The 17974-nt window shown below is 39.3% G+C and overlaps 1 protein-coding gene across 4 annotated transcripts in view; it reads right to left on the bottom strand.

Annotated features, from left to right (window-relative positions):
• The window catches only part of neurl4 (neuralized E3 ubiquitin protein ligase 4), a 39057-nt gene that overhangs the window by 8406 nt on the left and 12677 nt on the right, over positions 1-17974 (bottom strand). The window contains exons 6-26 of one of the 4 annotated variants that reach the window (XM_030161833.1): positions 17239-17327; positions 15016-15088; positions 14578-14851; positions 13555-13736; positions 13362-13447; positions 11913-12075; positions 11620-11830; positions 11455-11531; positions 10419-10497; positions 10145-10314; positions 9641-9781; positions 8204-8349; positions 7897-8115; positions 7245-7343; positions 5495-5647; positions 5249-5416; positions 4700-4858; positions 4434-4613; positions 4254-4347; positions 1723-1830; positions 1503-1647 (exon numbers count right to left, since the gene is read on the bottom strand). In XM_030161833.1, coding sequence (XP_030017693.1) covers positions 1503-1647; positions 1723-1830; positions 4254-4347; positions 4434-4613; positions 4700-4858; positions 5249-5416; positions 5495-5647; positions 7245-7343; positions 7897-8115; positions 8204-8349; positions 9641-9781; positions 10145-10314; positions 10419-10497; positions 11455-11531; positions 11620-11830; positions 11913-12075; positions 13362-13447; positions 13555-13736; positions 14578-14851; positions 15016-15088; positions 17239-17327 — 3016 coding nt within the window. The remainder of the gene's footprint in view (positions 1-1502; positions 1648-1722; positions 1831-4253; positions 4348-4433; positions 4614-4699; positions 4859-5248; positions 5417-5494; positions 5648-7244; positions 7344-7896; positions 8116-8203; positions 8350-9640; positions 9782-10144; positions 10315-10418; positions 10498-11454; positions 11532-11619; positions 11831-11912; positions 12076-13361; positions 13448-13554; positions 13737-14577; positions 14852-15015; positions 15089-17238; positions 17328-17974) is intronic. The other 3 variants (XM_030161834.1, XM_030161835.1, XM_030161836.1) reach the window with 3 other exon arrangements.

Raw genomic sequence — 17974 nt, 5'->3', positions numbered from 1 at the left:
TAATACTAACCGTCTGCAATTTTACCGCGGTTTATCGTTATACCAGTAATCGTTACATCCCTAATGTGCATATTTGTGTTTAATACCTGTTGATCCACTAATCCAACCAATATACGTAAAATACAGGTTGTTGTCATCATGGTCATCAGATATGACCCATTTGGACTTTCAGAGGCTCCATAGTTACCATGGAAACACCGTCATCTTCTACAACATTAATTCACCAGTAAAACCCATGGAGTTGGATCAATGACAGTGGATGGAGACACTTGTTTTTATGTTCAGTTAATGATAGATTTGACTGAAAAAGTCACTTTTTCTTGCGTTTTCTCTGTTTCTGATAAAGCAACCTTTGAATTTACTTTTTAGTTTTTATGAACATCTACATGATCAGTGAATTAGATATAGGAAAATACATGATTTAAACTAAAAAACTAAATTAAGGAGGTATTATAGTACATAGTGAAAAATCTCTTACAAATGTTAAATGTTAGAGAAAAATATAGTTTGGAATTTGCCACAAAAATAGTTGTAGGTATTTACAGGTTAGGATTTCAATTGAATACTTAAAAAAAAAAGTCATGGTCCATTTAACTTGTAGGTAAGATTGCAGTGTTTTAGAGATGATTTTTAAAAGAAATTGTAGTAAAAGTTGGAAAAATATGTCTGTTTTTGGTTTAATCTAGTTCTTCACCTCAGTTTGATATAGTCTTGACAAATGACAAAAGTTTTAGATGCTTTATATTCAATTAATGTATGTTTTACTGAAAAAGTCACTTTTTCCTCAGTTTCCTCTGTTTTGATATAATGACCTTTGAATTTACTCTGAGCTTTTATAAACATCTACATTATCAGTGAATTAAATATCGGAAAATACATGATTTACACTGAAAAATGCAAAATAATGAATGGTGATAAACCGATTAAAAAGGTTAAATGAAGAGAAACATTCAGTTGGAAGTTTTACTACTCTGGTCTACAAGACTGAAAGTAGCAAATTTAGGTCTAATGAATAAAAAAAAGTTAAAAAAAAAAAAAAAAAAGTGATTGTTTTTAAGATACAGGAATGGGTCAAAATGTGAAATAATCAATTTTCTCTGTTTTGATATCATAACCTTTGAATTTACTCTGAGCTTTAATGAGCATCTACATGATCAGTGAATTAAATAAAAAGAAAATACATGATTCACACTGAAAAATGCAAAATACAGAGGATAAAATAATAAATGGGAATAAATCACTTAGGTTAAATTGTTGCCACATAAATAGGTACAGGTCTTTAAGGGTTAATCTTTAGGAAATGAACAGATAGTTTGATTTTATATGAGATTATTCAGGCTGTTCTTTCTTTCTTTCCACTACATATTTACAGACCATGTCATGTTTTCAATCCACCGTTGACTAAAGTAAACCAGGGGTTTTTCCAGGAATCTGTTAATGTTAAAGTGCTGTTCTGTGATTTCATGAACTTTGACCCTAGTTGTAATGACTAGTGTTCTGACCTGAGGGCGAAGCGACACCATCCGAACGGCAGGGCGTAGTCCCGCGGCGGTTCCCCTCGCTTATAATAGGCCTCGTCACCTCGGAGCTTATGGCAGGACTCGCAGTAACACAGGTTGTATTTCACATCTTCACTGAAGTATCCGTCTGACAGAGGAGACAAACATCAGTTTAGCACGAAAACCAGAGGACAGATGAAAACCTGGCTGAGTTTAAACTGACCCGGTAACGTGAGCAGGTCCTTGAAGCGTGAACACAGTGCCTGGTATTCACAGGTCTTGTTGGGGTTGACCTCTGGAGGCGGCGTCCAGCACACACTCTCTTTAATTCCTGAATAAAAACACAAAAAACAAGGTTTAGAACAGGGGTGTCAAACATGCGACCCATAGGCCAAAACCGGCCCACTAAAGGTTCCAATCCGGCCCACAGAATGAATTTACAAAGTGCAAAAATTACACTGAAGATATTAACAGTCAAGGATGTGGAACTCGTGTCAGTTCAGGTTCTACATACAGACCAAATGCAATCTCTAGCAAAAAAAAATAAAAAATAGCATAATAACTTCACATTTTCCTCTTGGTGTAATGTGAAAAAAATATTACTTTATATTATGCCTACAAATGTTAAAAAAAAACAAATGAAATTGAAAATATTTACATTTACAAATTATCAAAAAAAACAAACAAACGTGAATAATCTGACAAAACTGAAATTTCTTAAGAAATATAAGTGCACTTTTAACAATATTATGCAACTTATCATTTACACATGTGCATTACAGATTGGATCTATAAAAGCACAAAACATTTAGTAACAGGCAGAATATTGTTCAAAATGCACTAAATTTTCTTTAGACATTTCGTGTTGGTCATATTTGTTCAGGTTATTCACATTTTATTGTTAAATAATAGGTTGTTAATGTAAATATTTTCAGAATTTAATGTTATTTTTTGCACTAAAACAAAGATTATCAATTGGCAGAATGTAATTTTTTTTTCACATTGAACCAAGAAGAAAATTTGGAGCCATTATTTATAGGTTATTATTTTACTGGTCTGGCCCACTCCAGATCAAATTAGGCTGAATGTGCCCCCTGAACTAAAATGAGTTTGACACCCCTGGTTTAGAAGATCAGGCATCTTCACACCAAAAAAACTCTTAAAAAGACCTTACATCAAAATGTACCAGAAGCATTTATAGGTCTATATGTAGTATTTGTACCTTAAAATATTTAAAAAATGAGCTAAAATTCTCAGAGTTTAGAATAAAGAGCTGTGAAGTTCTGCCAAAGACGCCAGTGATTGGATTGTGCAGATATGAAGTGAATTCATGTGACCACTAGAGGGGGTAGTAAGTCATTCTGGCAGCCAAGACCAAGTTGAGGATGAGAACTAGAAAGAAACAACTTTTAGAGTCAAAGAAAAGAAGTGATATAAATAGAAGTTGTTATTTTCTCCACTGGACACAGCTGTAAATGTAACAAATGGAGTTTGATGCTGAAATGTCAGCGTTTCTTCTACACAGGTGAGTTTGATTCTGAGGCTTATGAAAGTATAAAGTTATTGTGGGATGTTATTATCTTTCATCTTTGGTACAGACTAAACTGTGACAGTTCTGACCTTGTTTGTTTGATTCCAAACAGATCTTAAATTCATCTACTGACAACACAGACCATACAGAAAACAGGTGATTTATGGTTTTACTGTAGCTGTTTTCAGTCTGAAAACAAAGCTAAGCTAACAGACCTATAATGTAAACTATCAGCTGATGCAGCACATGAACATTATAAGACACAGTGTTATTTGGAACATCTGTGAGTCTGAAGAAGAAAACTTGATGATACCATAACACAGATGTGTGGAAACAGTGAGGTTTAGACTTTATGCACTGACTGATTCAGAATACATAGAGTTGATTCATTGATGGTCTTGATTTTAATTGTGTTCCAGTACCAGACTGACCCCTGCTGGTCAGAGTTTAGAATATCAATACTACAGAACCACAGCAAAGTGGTTAACACCTGTTTCTTCCACGCAATCTGTGTTAATTTTCTATTATTTACCAAGTTTCAAAGCTCAACACTCAAAATAAGGATGATGTCATCATTGATGTCATCAACCAGATTATTAAAGGGGCGGTTCCCTTAAAGTGACAGGGTGGACAACAATTAAAAGAAGGTGTGTAGAATATTAAATATTATTGTGAAAATAAAATATAAATTATGAAAATGACTTGTTTTATTGAAAAACTTGCTGAGTATAATGACATCTAAAAAGTATATACTTTTTTTTTTTTTCCCATTTAAACACTTATCAATCTCACTAAAGTTAGAAGGGCAGTGTGAGGGATATGCACAAACCATGTACATTCCCCCCAAAAAATTGTATAAAGAAATAAAATCACATTTCGAGAGGTTTAAAATTGTACTGATATATGTGCAAGTGTTTGTCCATTTATAATAAAACCCCAGATGTGTTCAAGGTGACAGTTCAATTCTGCTGGGGGGGGGGGGCACCAAAGGCACCTCATAGTCATATTGACCCTCATATGTTTTCAGCTGCAGATTTCTTTATTTTATTTATCTAACCTTTATTTAACCGGGTAAGTTAGGTGAAAACTCTTTGTCATTTTGCAGATGAGCTTTTTGTTTGAGTATTGAGGGTTCATCTCAGACTGGATCAGAACCCACTCATCTGGAGACTCTTTCCAGACTTCTGTTCAGGATCGGATTGGTTGTTCTGTATTGTGTTTACCGTCAACCATGTCCGCCTTCTCCATGTCGCCCTGACAGCGCGTCTCTCCACTCTCCCCGCCCACAGCCGGCACGTTGTTCGCTACTATGGTAACCTGTTGGGATGACATGACGTCGGTTAACGCTTGGCGTCATTTTGCGTCCACCTCTCCAACGTGCTCCGGGTTTCGTGATCTCGGACCTGTTCACACTGGCCGTAGAGGTCAATGATGGGATAACACGGCGAGGGGATGTCCTGCGCAGCCACCCCCTGGTCCATGCCATTCACGTACAGGTGGAGGCAGCTGTTGGCATCCACCAGCAGACCCAACACCGTCCCCTCCGGACACGTGTCCAGGTTCGGACCGTAATTCTCACAAATCTGACAAAGACAGGAAGTAGAAGAGCGGTTACGGGAGCAGACGATGGAAGGAAAAGGCGACAGGAAATGGTTCAGATGGGTCCAACCTTCAGGGAGTTGTGGAAGACTGAGTCCCTCTGCAGCAGCCAGGTGGACCGCTTCAGACAGCACGCCGTCGACGGGAAGTTCAGCCGGTCGGGGCCGTGGCCTATCACCCCTAACGACAGCGACGACGTCCACGACGGGTTCAGACGGTCGATCTGAAACTGGGAAACCAACAGAGGATGATGACGGAGCAGGCAACGATAGGAACACCGAACATTTTACACATTTAATATGTTCATATGAACGAAGAATCCACAGAAAATAATTAACAACATCCATTAACTCAGAGGAGAAGAAAACGGATCAGCAAATACAGAACAGAGTGAGTATTATATTAAATACAGGATCCACCTGCACGTTACATTTAATGCCTGGTCCAGCTGCTGTCGGGCCAGGGCCTGGTTCTGGTTTGAGTTCTAGTTCTGGTTCTGACCTGGTACAGCTGCTGTTGGGTCAGGGGCTGATTCTGGTTCAAGTTCTGGTTCCGACCTGGTACAGCTACTGTTGGACTAGGGGCTGAGTCTGGTTTGAGTTCTAGTTCTGGTTCTGACCTGGTACAGCTGCTGTCGGGCCAGGGGCTGGGCGGTGACCAGTAAACCCTGGTTGTAACTGGACACCCTGGCTGCCGTCAGGTTCTGATTGGACAGCTGGATGTTCTTTCCGTGGTTCTCCAGGAAGGCCATGGCGGTGGGAACCGGAGCACATGGTTCTGTCTCCACCTGCAGACACAGAGACAAGTCACGTGACCCTGCAGACTCCGCCCATGGATGTGCGGTGGGATCCAAACGGACCAGTACCTCTCGGACAGGGCTGGGATCGTCCTCTCCTTCGCTGCAGCTGTCGGAGGACAGAGACGGAGCCTTGACGCTCTCGGTGTCCTCCATCAAAGACGAGCTGACGATGGACACGGCCGTGATCCTCCCGTACAGGTCCAACACAGCGTAAACGTTCTACCAGAGGAAGGACACGCCCACAGGTATGAGGTTTAACACTTGAACACCTGGAGGTCAGTATGTGGTGGCTCCAAATGAACCCTCCTCTACTTTCAACCTTTCCTCAGTGATTCATCACCATTTTATTATAACATCCTCTGGATTTTGCATTTTTCAGTGTAAATCATGTGTTTTCCTATATTTAATTCACTAATCATGTCAATGCTCATAAAAGCTTAGAGTAAATTCAAAGGTTATTACACCCGAACAAAGGAAAAAGTGATTTTTTTTTTTTGTAGAATTTCACATTTTGACCCATTTCTGTATGTTGAAAACAATCGCAAATTAACTTTTTTTTTCATTAGAGACTTAAAGTTTCACTGCTTTCACTCTGGAAACATTTTTCTTGTAGATCAGAGCAGTCAGATGTTCAAATGAACATTTCTCCACATTTAACCTTTGTAATCCATTTATCACCATTAACTATTTTACATTTTTCAGTGTAAATCATGTATTTTTCTATATTTAAGTCACTGATCATGTAGATGTTCATTAAAGCTCAGAGTAAATTCAAAGGTTATTATATCAAAACCGAGAAAAGTGAAAAAAAGTGACTTTTTCTGTAAAACATATCATGAACTGAACATAAAAACAAGCGTCTAAAACCACTGTCATTTGTCATTTTGTTGTTTGATCCATTTGGGCAGAAGTTGGTTTTGATGTAAAGATGCACAATGATGTAAAACTATAAATATAAATAAATACAAAATATAAATCCCCTCAAATGCATTGAATCGTAAACCTCGTAGGAAGTACAGATGTACTGTAGGTAAAAGTATGAATATTCTAGTAGATATTTATTCTATTATTGTGTATCTGATTTGGTATATCATATCTTCTATATCTATATATTTTTATTAGTTTTAATATACCTTTTTTTTTTTACCTATATCGTTATACAGCATTTTGGGCACTTTGCGTTGTTGTAAATGTGGTATATAAATAAACTTGAACTAGATTCTTCAGGTACACAGCATAAACTGAAAAAAAACAACCCTAAAAACTCAAGAAAACGTGATTTTTTTTTTAGTAAAATATATCATTAACTGAAGATAAACTAAGTGTCTCCATCCACTGTCATTTATCAAACTTCACAGGTTTTACTAGTGAATTGATGTTGTAGAAGATGACTGTGTTTCCATGGTAACTATGGAGCCTCTGAACCCTGACCCCTCATTAAATGACATAATATCATCATTTTACAGTGTTGTTGTGTAGCAAAAATAATCACAACTACAGTGGAGATGACTGTCGGGAAAAAAATGTGACATGAACAAGCTGTCAATCACTCCTGTTAATCAAAGGTCGACATGGCAGAGATCAACGCTTCTATTCAACTTTAGATCTGATTAAAAGAGCAATGACTTAAATATGGATCAGATCACTTTTTAGAGGTTTCAGATTAAACAAATGAGACCAGAAGGATGAGTCTGGGAAAGTTAGTTTTTATGAGAGAAGTTCAGCGTAAGTCTACGGTAGTCAGGGCTTTTTGGAGCAGCATCTAGTGGCCGTCGGCGGTATTACAGGTTTAATATGCATCTGAATCTGCCTTCACCTTTGCCACTGCCGTTGCAGCAGGTCCCATGTCTTCTCCATCAATAAAGATGTGCATGGTGTCGTCGCTGCAGCGCTTCACACCCACTCTGTTCCCAACCTGAACAACAAATACATTAAAAACCACCGTCTTATTTATCATTAATTACAACATAAAGAGAAGATCACAGATTAACACGATGATCCAGTTGACATTCACACTAATACTCTGATCATTATCTGATTTCTGGAGTTATTCAATTAGTAGTGATCATGTAAACAGTATAATCAGTATGGGGGTCAGCTGTGGCCTAGATGCCTAGATGTCCAAACCAGGATTTTTGGATTATCACATTTCTGAAGTGCATGTAAACGTGTCAGATATGATTAATAAAAGAAACATATTAATATTAAAGTAATTTTATAAATAAATTAAACAGTTATTGGATTTTTATGGTCATATAAATGGGTTCAGTGATTCTGATTTGATGGTGAGACACTGACTGTGATGCATCAGTGAAACCCAGTCAATAGATGTTCAGCTGTGATCAGAACAGAGGGTTTAAGAGGCTCTGGAACATGGACAGATTTCCTCCAACACCTGCCAGACGGTGGGTTTGCCTGTTGTGAAGCTCATTTCACAGCTCGGTGGAGGATGAGTGGTTGCTGCTTACCGTGAGCCGGTCCAATGAACAGCCGTAGTTCTGCCGCTGCAGGACGCCGTTCCGACGGACTTCGGAGCCGCTCAGCAGCCAGGTGACCTTGGTGCGAAGCTGGGGGAGGGAGGGGGAGAGGCCGGAGAGCGGGCAGGACGGCAGCTCTGGCGGCGCCAGCGTGGTCAGGCCAATGTGCAGCGAACCGCACCACTGCTCGTCCACCACGTCGATGCGCACCTGCAGAGACGGACATGGGGCGGAGGTCAACATAAAACAAAAGACTAAACACACTAGGACACGCCCACGCTTGAGTCTGTGGTTTTACCTCAAACAGCTCGTCTGCTTTCAGCTCTTTGCCGCTGAACACGATTCCATGGGAGTAACCTCCGACCCTGACGGCCTGCCAACCTTCACCAAGCAGCACCACATTCTTCCCATGTTTACTGTGGAGGCGATGGGCGACACCTGCTACTAAACACAACGACAGATGCTTTGTTGAACGCCGTTTCACTTCAAATGGGAGTAAAACTAAAACCAAAAACTCGAGGGATTTAAAAATGCACCAGCAAAATTTTTGTAACTTTTCCAGGACCAATTTAAGATGTAATAAAATAACAACAAACAGGTGGTGACATGTGGTTGGCCAGGGCAAGGGTGGTCTGTTGTGGTTCCATATGCTCCATAGTGCTGCCAAAGTCGGACCACTGTGCGATGATGAACATTCAGAGTAAAGGTGGCTTGTCTGGTGGTTTGCTCTGCCTCCAGAAGACCGACAGCCCCATTTTAGTCTTGTTGTGCCAGTCATGGCATTTTTGCAGAAGTCATTTTAAACCAAGATTTCATGTCCTTTCGATAGAAGGGTCAGTTTGACACAGCAGTGCTCATTTGAACTCAATTGGATTACAGTAATCTGACTGCTGGTCCAGTTATTACTCTGACCGCTGAACAGGAGGCAGAAGGTATTGTTTTTGGTTCAGTTTATTTGTTTGTTAACACTCTAGCAGCAAAACTATTGGTTGAATACATACCAAATTTGGTCTATAGATTGCCAGAGACCCAGAATAGATGTCATTACATTTTGGGAACAGTAGGTCAAAGTTCAAATTTTTTATGACTTTTTCAAATCTTTTTTTTCCCCATTTACTAATAATGGGCAAAATTTCAAATGTCTGTCGCACCAAAACTATTGCTTGAATTCATACCAAATTGGGTTTATAGATTGCCAGTGACTAGGAAAAAACTGTCACTACATTTTGGGGAAAGTAGGTCAGAGTTCAAATTTTGTATTAGTTTTTTACCTCTTTTTCTCCCATTTAGTTATAATGGGTGAGATTATAAAAACATCAATTTTGTTTCAATTTACTTCAAACTTGGCACATATATAGAATATATTAGAGGCAATTGATATGCCGACATTAGCACATGCATAGACATGATGACATCAGCTGGATCGATGCCAAAATACACTACAATACGTGTGAGGAGCAGGGTTTGTTGTGCCTGGCACCATTTGTTGTTTTTACACTCATGACTATATCCAAAAACCAGTGAAGCGTGACATAACTTCTGGTGTTGAAGATCTGCACACTGTGTTTACTCACTGTGAGAGTATTGAAAAACTGGTCCCAAAATAATTCTTATGATGTTTTAAGTTCAAAATTGAGTGGTGCTGTTTTAAATCCCTTGAGTGTACATCTATGATCTGAATTGAGCCTCGTGTCTACAAACGACCACTATGCTGCATGTTGGCGGTTTCTCAGACCTTTGTGTGTACCTGGAGACTGGATGGGGAAGCTCTTCTCGGTGATGTTGCTCGTACAGAGGCTGTTGTCCAACGGTCCTGAGGAGCTGGTGATGGACACCTGAACACACTGTCCATACAGGTCGATGACGGCGTACACCTCTGAGAAGAACAGGCACAAAGGACATGCTAAATATGTACTATATACAGGGTTTGAACACATTTTTCAAAATCAAATTCAAGCACTTTTAAGGGTTATTTTCAAATTTTTGAGTCATGTAGATGTGCTGATGGTTTGTTGCTTGGTGAACATTATTATCTTGTTTTTTTGGATCCAGAACTCAAAGCTGTTGATCACTCCAGCCAATTGAAGCCCAGTAAAGGAGAAATAACATTTACTGATCTAAATAAAGGGTGTGAGACCAGACAATTATCAATCTCAGACTCTATGCCTTTCTTTTTTTTTTTTTTTTTTTTTTTAGGTTTCTACTGATGTCATTCCTGCTCTGGTTTCAGTTTTCGTACCCGGGGGGAGACCAGAACACGCAACCCCCTGATCCACTCCGTTGATGTAATAGTGGAGGTCTCCGGTGGCCGAGCGCATCATGCCGATCCGAGACCCCGTGGTCAGAGAGTCCAGGTCGCAGCCGTAGTTGTTGCGCATCGTGTTCCCGTCCTGCATGATGGCCGTCCCACTGTGGACAGTGAACCGAGAAGAGGGACCTGAATTTCTGTCTTAAAGGTGGAAATCAACAAAATGTATATCACAACAAGGGCTCATGTTGTTTTAGTCCAATACCTGAGCATCCAAGTGTCATAGTCGATGTCAGTCATAGTGTTGGGAAACTCCAGCTCCTCTGGTCTGATGGCCGTCACCCCTGGACGCAAACAGAAAAAGATCAACAATCACTTTCATTCATTTCATAATGGAATATCCGACTTCAATAACTTTGCTATTCCCACCAGGGCCGATGTGTTTTCATATAAAAAACACACATATAGATGAATACTGAAAACAGATTTTTAAAAAAACAGAGACAAACCAAGGAGCTCAGAGGGATCAAAGAAAAAGAATCCCCAATTGACATTGTAGAGGATTTCATTCTCCTATTCCAGATACAATATTTATGAATGAATGAATGTTTTGTTTCGGGCAAATAAAAAGGACAATACAAGCACTAACAAAATCAACAAATGCCCAAAGCAAATTTACAGCACAAGAAAATTATACTATTATTATACAAAACAAATACTTAATACAATTGTAGTGTTATTTCCACATCTGAAAAGGAGTGAAGAAGTAAACACTTATTTAATCAACCCCTTTATCACAAAACAACACACAAACTCAATATATATAAATCAATATATATTTATTCCTCTACATATATGTTAAATATAAACCCATAAATACAATTGGCTATAATTACTAATTATATAGAACCGTCCCTATAATTTACACTAATACAGAGCATTGGGGAGAAATCAACATGCGTTAATCTGATTTCTCATAATCAAATTACTGCTGTTGTCGATCTAACATATCAGATTATACTGTTAAGATAATGATCAGAGTATTAGTAGTAATAATAATAATAATAATAATAATAATAATAATAATAATAATGGATTAGATTTCTATAGCACTTTTCAAGACACCCAAAGTGCTTTACATTAATGATCCATTATTCATTCGCTCTCACATTCACAGTGAACGTAAACAGGCTCAGTACGTCTGTTATTCACTGATATTCTGCCTTTTAGGTGAAAAATACGACAGAAAAAGGAGTAGAAATAGACAAATCAAGGAGGTAAATGTGGATATAGTATCTCACCTGCTTCTATTGAACCCGACCAGCGGTCCACCATCTTCTGAATAACAATCTCAAAAAGTTCTCCGTCTCGAAGGCACCTACGAACAAAGAAGATGGAGGCAGGTTTTACGTTTGATCCTCTACGCCGAGGGGGTTTCAGACGACGTGTTCATGTGGTTTCATCACCTGTTGGAAATGACGATGGCGTCGTTGAACTCGCTGCGGCTGTTCTGGCGCAGAGCGGTGCGCCCCCCGTTGGTGATGACGGCGTTGGTGCCGTGCAGGTGGTGGAAGCGCAGGTCGTTGGTGGAGGTGGCCCCAGTGATGGAGCAGGGGCTGCCGGGGGACATGGCCGTGGGGCCCTCAGAGCTGTCCTCAGGGAGAGGAGGAAGGTCGACTGGGGAGAGAAGGGGAAACCGTTAGGCCCTGCCCACAGATCCTCATGTACAGATTCAGCTGTTTATCCTGCCATGTCTCACCCATGTCGTCCATGATGGTGGCCTGAGCCGCCTGGCCATAGAGGTCGACCACGGCGTACACACTGGGGGGGACATTCCACGCCGCCGGGCCCTGAGCCACGCCGTTCACAAAGAAGTGGAGGCTGCCATCTTCTTTCCGCACAACGCCCACTGTATCACCCGCCTGCAACGAAAAGGGAAAGGTTTAAGGTTTTACAGAAGCAGGGAAGAGGACAATGACTTTTATTAATCTGTACTGGAAAAAAACAAGACTCAAAAGTCAAGTCTGAGGTTTCATCTTTTGAAGGAAAAGCAACAGATTGACGATGAATCAGAGGAGGTTGTTTCGTTACTAGAGTTTTCCCCACAACACTTAAACATACTGAAATAAAAGGAGAACATCAAAACTTAACTAATGAAGCTAAATAAACCCCAGTCCTCAGCATATTCTATTTTTTTTTACATTCTGAATGCTTTTTTCATCTAATCTAGTTGTTGGAGATGTTGTGTAAATTTATTAAAATGGTTTATTAATTGGAAAAACCTAAACAGCACCTAAAAACACCTCAAGACAACCCTGGTTCCCAGTAAATAACTTATGTTAAGGCCTTGCATTGGTTTTTCCTGTAGCCTCTTACAGTACCAGTTCCATATGTGTTGCCATGGTAATGCTATATGACACTTATAGGAATGTACACATGCTATACATCCATGCACCCAGATGATCAACTAAATGCTAAAAAAAAACATTTTTAAAATTAAAAAAAAAAAAAAAAACTATTTTCAGAAAACAACTCAAATATGTAAACCAGTCGATCAGTCTGAGACCAACGTATGTCATGAATAATTGAATACAACAACAGACCAATGAGATAAACGTTGCAGTGCTAAGCTAAGTAGATCCAACAGTACAAGGATTATTTCGCTACCACTAAAAGTCACTGAAGGAAACAAAGAATAACAAAAATAAAGGTCATATTATAAAGACATGATCATGAATGTTGTCTTACCTTTACTATTTCCTGATCATAACTTGGTTTTATATAAATGAAGCTTCAGCTATCAGCTAATCCATTATGTTGTGTTACATTGAAATGATTCCGACCAGTAACGGTCCACGGTTTAACAGGATAAAACTCTATGTTCACCCCCAAATTCTCTGAAGCCTAACATCTTCTCTTCTACAGCAGCAACAGTTTGAGACATCAGCTACCGTTAGCTTAAAAATTGAGTTAATTAATGCCAATAAATAAGTGGTTTATGGAAGAAAACAAGCTAACACATGAATTTCTAATAAGGGCAAAGAATAAAAAAAATATTAAAATGCATAGAAAAACAAAAACAGATTTTTTTTAGCTAAACCTTTTTAGCTTTCACCATGGTTCAACATTTTGGAATTGATGAAACTCATACAATACCCACAAATATACAGTGTAAGATAAGAGTAAGTTAAACAGACCCATCACTCACTTTGAGTCTGTCCAGGTTGTGTCCATACTCGTCCAGTATCGTCGTCCCGTTGTGCATCACCCCGTTCCCTGTCATCATCCACGTCCCTGGAAACAGGAACAGTATAGACCATTTTTTAACCTTGTGCACGCCCCCTCTGTTACCTTTTACGACTTAGCTTTCAGCAGTTTCCTTTTGTTGTGTTGTGTTCTACCTGAGCGCAGGTTGGTCATGGTGGAGGGCAGCTGCAGGTAGGCGGGGTTGTGTGTTGTGACTCCGATTTCAATGGATCCCGCCCACTTGTCGACCATTTTGTCGATGCGGACCTGGAACACCTCGTTGGAGCGCAGCGGTCGACTGCTCAGGACCACGCCATGGTTAAAGTCATCGGTCGCACTGGGAACAGACAGTTTTATGAGGACGATGCTGCTTAGAAAACAGAGAGGATTTTATTTGTTCCCTAAACCTTTCCATAACATTTTTTAGTTAATTTTTATTGAGGGTTCCTACAGGTTTCTACAAGTTAAATTTAAGACTTTTTAAGCCCTTTTTGAGACTGCTTAGAAAAAGATTTAATGCCCATTTCACAGCATATTCCACGGCCATAATGGCAAAAATGACTCCTAGAATTTAGGGAAACTCGTGTGTTGGGCTGAATGTTCTGCAAAGTTAGCGATAATTGGTTCCTAAGTTCAATATAAATTGTCGGGTTGGAACAGGTGGAACTGAGTCGACTAACGTTACTTTCTTTGCAGCTTGGACATTTAACAGACATTTAAACACAACACAGTCAACAAGTTTATGACACCATAACTGAAGACCTACCATATCAAATTTAATACTTTTTAAAGACTTTTTTTAAGGTTCTAAATGCAGATTTGCAAATTCAAGGCTTTTAAGACTTTTTCAGACCCCGTGGGAACCCTGTTTATTTAACCAGGTTGGTCTTATTGAGATGGTTGTTTTCTTTTTCAAAGGAGCCCTGGCCAAGACAGCAGTAATACAGTCATATTATTACACTTTATAATAAAAGCATTTGGAAACACACAAAACAATTAATTAAAACATTTACAGACTAACAGCCTTGACTCCAAGTATTTCACCCTTCAAAACCATTGAGAGGAATCAGTGTTTGTAGATGGAGCTCAGACTGAAGCTTGATCCAGGCATCAGGAGCTGAACACTGAGATTCAAAAGTAAACCGCTGCCAAAGTGACTGTGATCTCGTCTGACTCACTGTGGTCGCAACGCCGTCCTGCCGTCGCTGATGATGGCGGCTTTCTGTCCACAGTTTGGGTGGAAGAGCAGGCGGTCGGGTCCGTCCGGGTCCGGCGTGAGGGACAGCGCCGGTCTGGGCCGGCCCACGTCAGGAGACAGTGCCCTCATGATGGCGTTGTTGCGTCGGAGGCGGTCGCTGTGGTTGTGGTTGTGGACGATGGTGACTTTGACGGCCATACCGTAGAGGTCGACCACGCCGTAGACCACACCAGGAGTCTGCGCTGCTGCCACCCCTGGGACAGACAGAAGATGATTGTTAGCCAAGTTTTAGAATTCAACCTGAGTATTTGAAGGTCAGTTGGAAGACATTAAATCAGCCTCATGTTCTCCAGACCCCCCCCCCCACACACACACACACACATACAGTGGGTCTCCTCTGCCACCATGGGGGTCTCACCTTGGTCAATGCCATTGATGTAGAAATGTAGCGCTCCACTTGCTTTACGCATCAACCCGATGTGATCTCCTTCCTGAAAATGTGACAATAATAGAAAATGTCGGGACAGATGTCATTTACATTTTACTGACACGATATTTTAACAGTGTTCTTATCAGTTCTTTTTCAGGGTATAGGGTATAGGGTCATAGGTCCAATTAAAACAGAATTATTTGCTGTGGTTTTTTTCCCCCAATTTATGACATTAATAATCTAGTAGTAAAGAATCTTAGAAGTATTGTTTTGAACATATCACAAACTGATTCTATTCTATTTTTCTGTTTCCAGTACTGTTTGGAAAACTGATGACTTTGGAGCTTGTCAGTGTTGTGGTTTGTAGCTCACCAGCTGATAGGCCATGAACTATTATGAAGGCGCTGTGTCTGTCATCATCTTCATTAGCAATTTCAACATCTTCTCCAACAAAACTACTGGTCAGGTTAATTTCACATGTTATATGTAGCTTTCTTAGGACAATGTCTACAAACTTTGTTCACAGTTTGGACAAATTTAGATTTTTTTGATTAATTTTTGAAATTAAAAAAAATTGCCTTTACTTATAATGGGCCATGGCTTATAACATAGAAATGGTTACAGATATCAATATAGCAACTATTGAGCACTGACAGGAAGTCATATGTGGACTTTCATTTGGGTCCATGACCTTTGACCTTGAGTGACCTTGAATGGTCAAACTCAAGGTCACCAATGTCTAGATTTCAACAATCATCTTCTCCGAAACTACTAGTCAGATTAAGTTCAATTTTTTTATGTAGCTTCTTTGGGACAATGTCCACAAGGTTTGTTTACACTTTTCAGAAATGTAAATTTTTGAAATTTTAGATGCATTTTTGAAAAACTACTTATAATAGGCCATATTTTGATGGGTTATAACATGTAAATGGTTAGAAATATCAATATTGTTACTATTGAGCACTGATAGGAAGTCACATATGGAATTTCATTTATTTAGTTGAGTTTCCTTCAGTGAAAGTACCACCCACTTTTGTTGGAAGATTGATCTCTTGCATCAAGACCACAGGACTCTAACATAGAACAGAACCTGGCAACCTCACAAATTCAACTTATTGATTTTTGATAGAACATGCTGGTGAGCTACAGGGCCATTGGTCCTATTTTTCCATTATTTAGCCCTGGGGCCTGTTTAGAGCCAATTTAGAGAGAGTTTTCATTACTCATCCCATACATAGTGAAATGTACGTTTTAGAGTATGTTACTTAAGGACAGGGTTCAAGTTAAACATTTCATAGTGATACTTTCCTTTTGCAGAGATTTAGTCTTTTCTAAAAGCAGGAGTCACTTTTCACAGTGAAAATTTCTCACCAACACACCTCGCCTGACTCTACTCTACACTGCTCCTGCAGCTCCTGTTGCTTCACGCTGCCAAAGATGATGATGATTCAGTTAATGAAATACAAACTAGACGATCCAGAGAGTTTAGTAACTGTTCCAGCCTGATCTTCAGAACTATCACAGCTCTGATGTGTGGAGAAACATCTGGATATGCCAGACTAGTGTCATGTTAGAAAAGGCCGGTGGAAGTTTCTCACCTCTAGTTTGAGGTGGGTTTTGTGTTTCATGAAAAACAATTAATGCGCGGAACATGGAAACACCTTTTCCATTAATTCTGACAGAGAGATTTTATTTCACATTGCCTGATGAGCTCTATCTACTTCTGGAGAAAGAAAAGAAGAAACAGCTAATTCCTTCATTTGCCTATATATTCCTAGAAAGTGTAAAAAGATGTCCGGTACATGTGGACTGATGTTTGAAATTGGTTTGAATATCTTTATTTTCAGATACATTCCTCTTTTTACTACTATTTAATGACCTTTGACCTGGTGCAATGATTATATAGAGTCCCATTTATGCTTTATCAAGAACAAATCACATTGTCACAATAATTTCATCAGAGGAGGTGAAAATATTGTATTCCAACTTTATGGTCAACAGTGTAGTTTTGTCTGTGATTCATTATCTCTACTTCTTATATTTTGTTTATTATAATTTGTACCACCACCCTCTGATGATACATCAAAGATTATTCACTGAATTCACAAATTCTCCTCCATCTTTCTTTATCAACTTGATAATAACATTGAAACACAGCTGAGCACTGTCTTTGAAACCTACATAGAAAGACAAACATCTGTGGCCACAAACCTGAAGTTCGTCGAGGCTGAATTCACAGTATTCCCTTCGGGTTCCTTTCCCATTGGTCAGTATCCCACAGCCACTCATCATGATTGTACCTGCAGAACAGACCACAGCGGTGTCATTTACTTTAAAAACAGGGTTCGTACACATCATTCAGGGTCAAATTCAAGCACTTTTAAGGCTCATTTTCACATTTTTCCAGCACAGCACCTTGTCGCTGGGGTAAAATCCATATCTACAGGAATACATATACTCATAATTTTTTTTTTTTTTTTTTACTTATCACAATGATGTACATTGTAATCTAAAATTGTTTCATAATAGCGAAAAGTTTAGAAATTAAAGGAGAACACAAAGTTTTATCCGAAAAAGTGGAAGCCACTTGGCGTTCTTCAAACACACCTGCAACGAGACAAAGATCAAGATAAAAATGTACCTGGAGTCAACCTGAGAACACCTGCTAATTTTCTTTTTTGACATAAAGTTTTATTTTTCTAAATGTATCACCTCTGTAACTAGCTTTGGCTTGGCTTCTAACCTGGCAGAGTTAATATTAAAAATAAATAAATAAATCACATCACAGAGTTTTAATTGCAAGCATTTTCAAACACTTAAACTAAAACCCAAGCACTTTTCAGACCTTGAAAACACAACACTGAAATTCAAGCAGTTTCAAGGATTTCAAGCACCCGTATGAACCCTGTTAAAACCACCCACTCTTGTTTTGTTTACCGGTTACTTC

This window comes from Sphaeramia orbicularis, chromosome 18, assembly GCF_902148855.1.
Source record: "Sphaeramia orbicularis chromosome 18, fSphaOr1.1, whole genome shotgun sequence".
In the NCBI taxonomy this organism is placed as follows: Eukaryota; Metazoa; Chordata; class Actinopteri; order Kurtiformes; family Apogonidae; genus Sphaeramia; species Sphaeramia orbicularis.
This window is presented reverse-complemented; position numbering and strand designations above follow the sequence as displayed.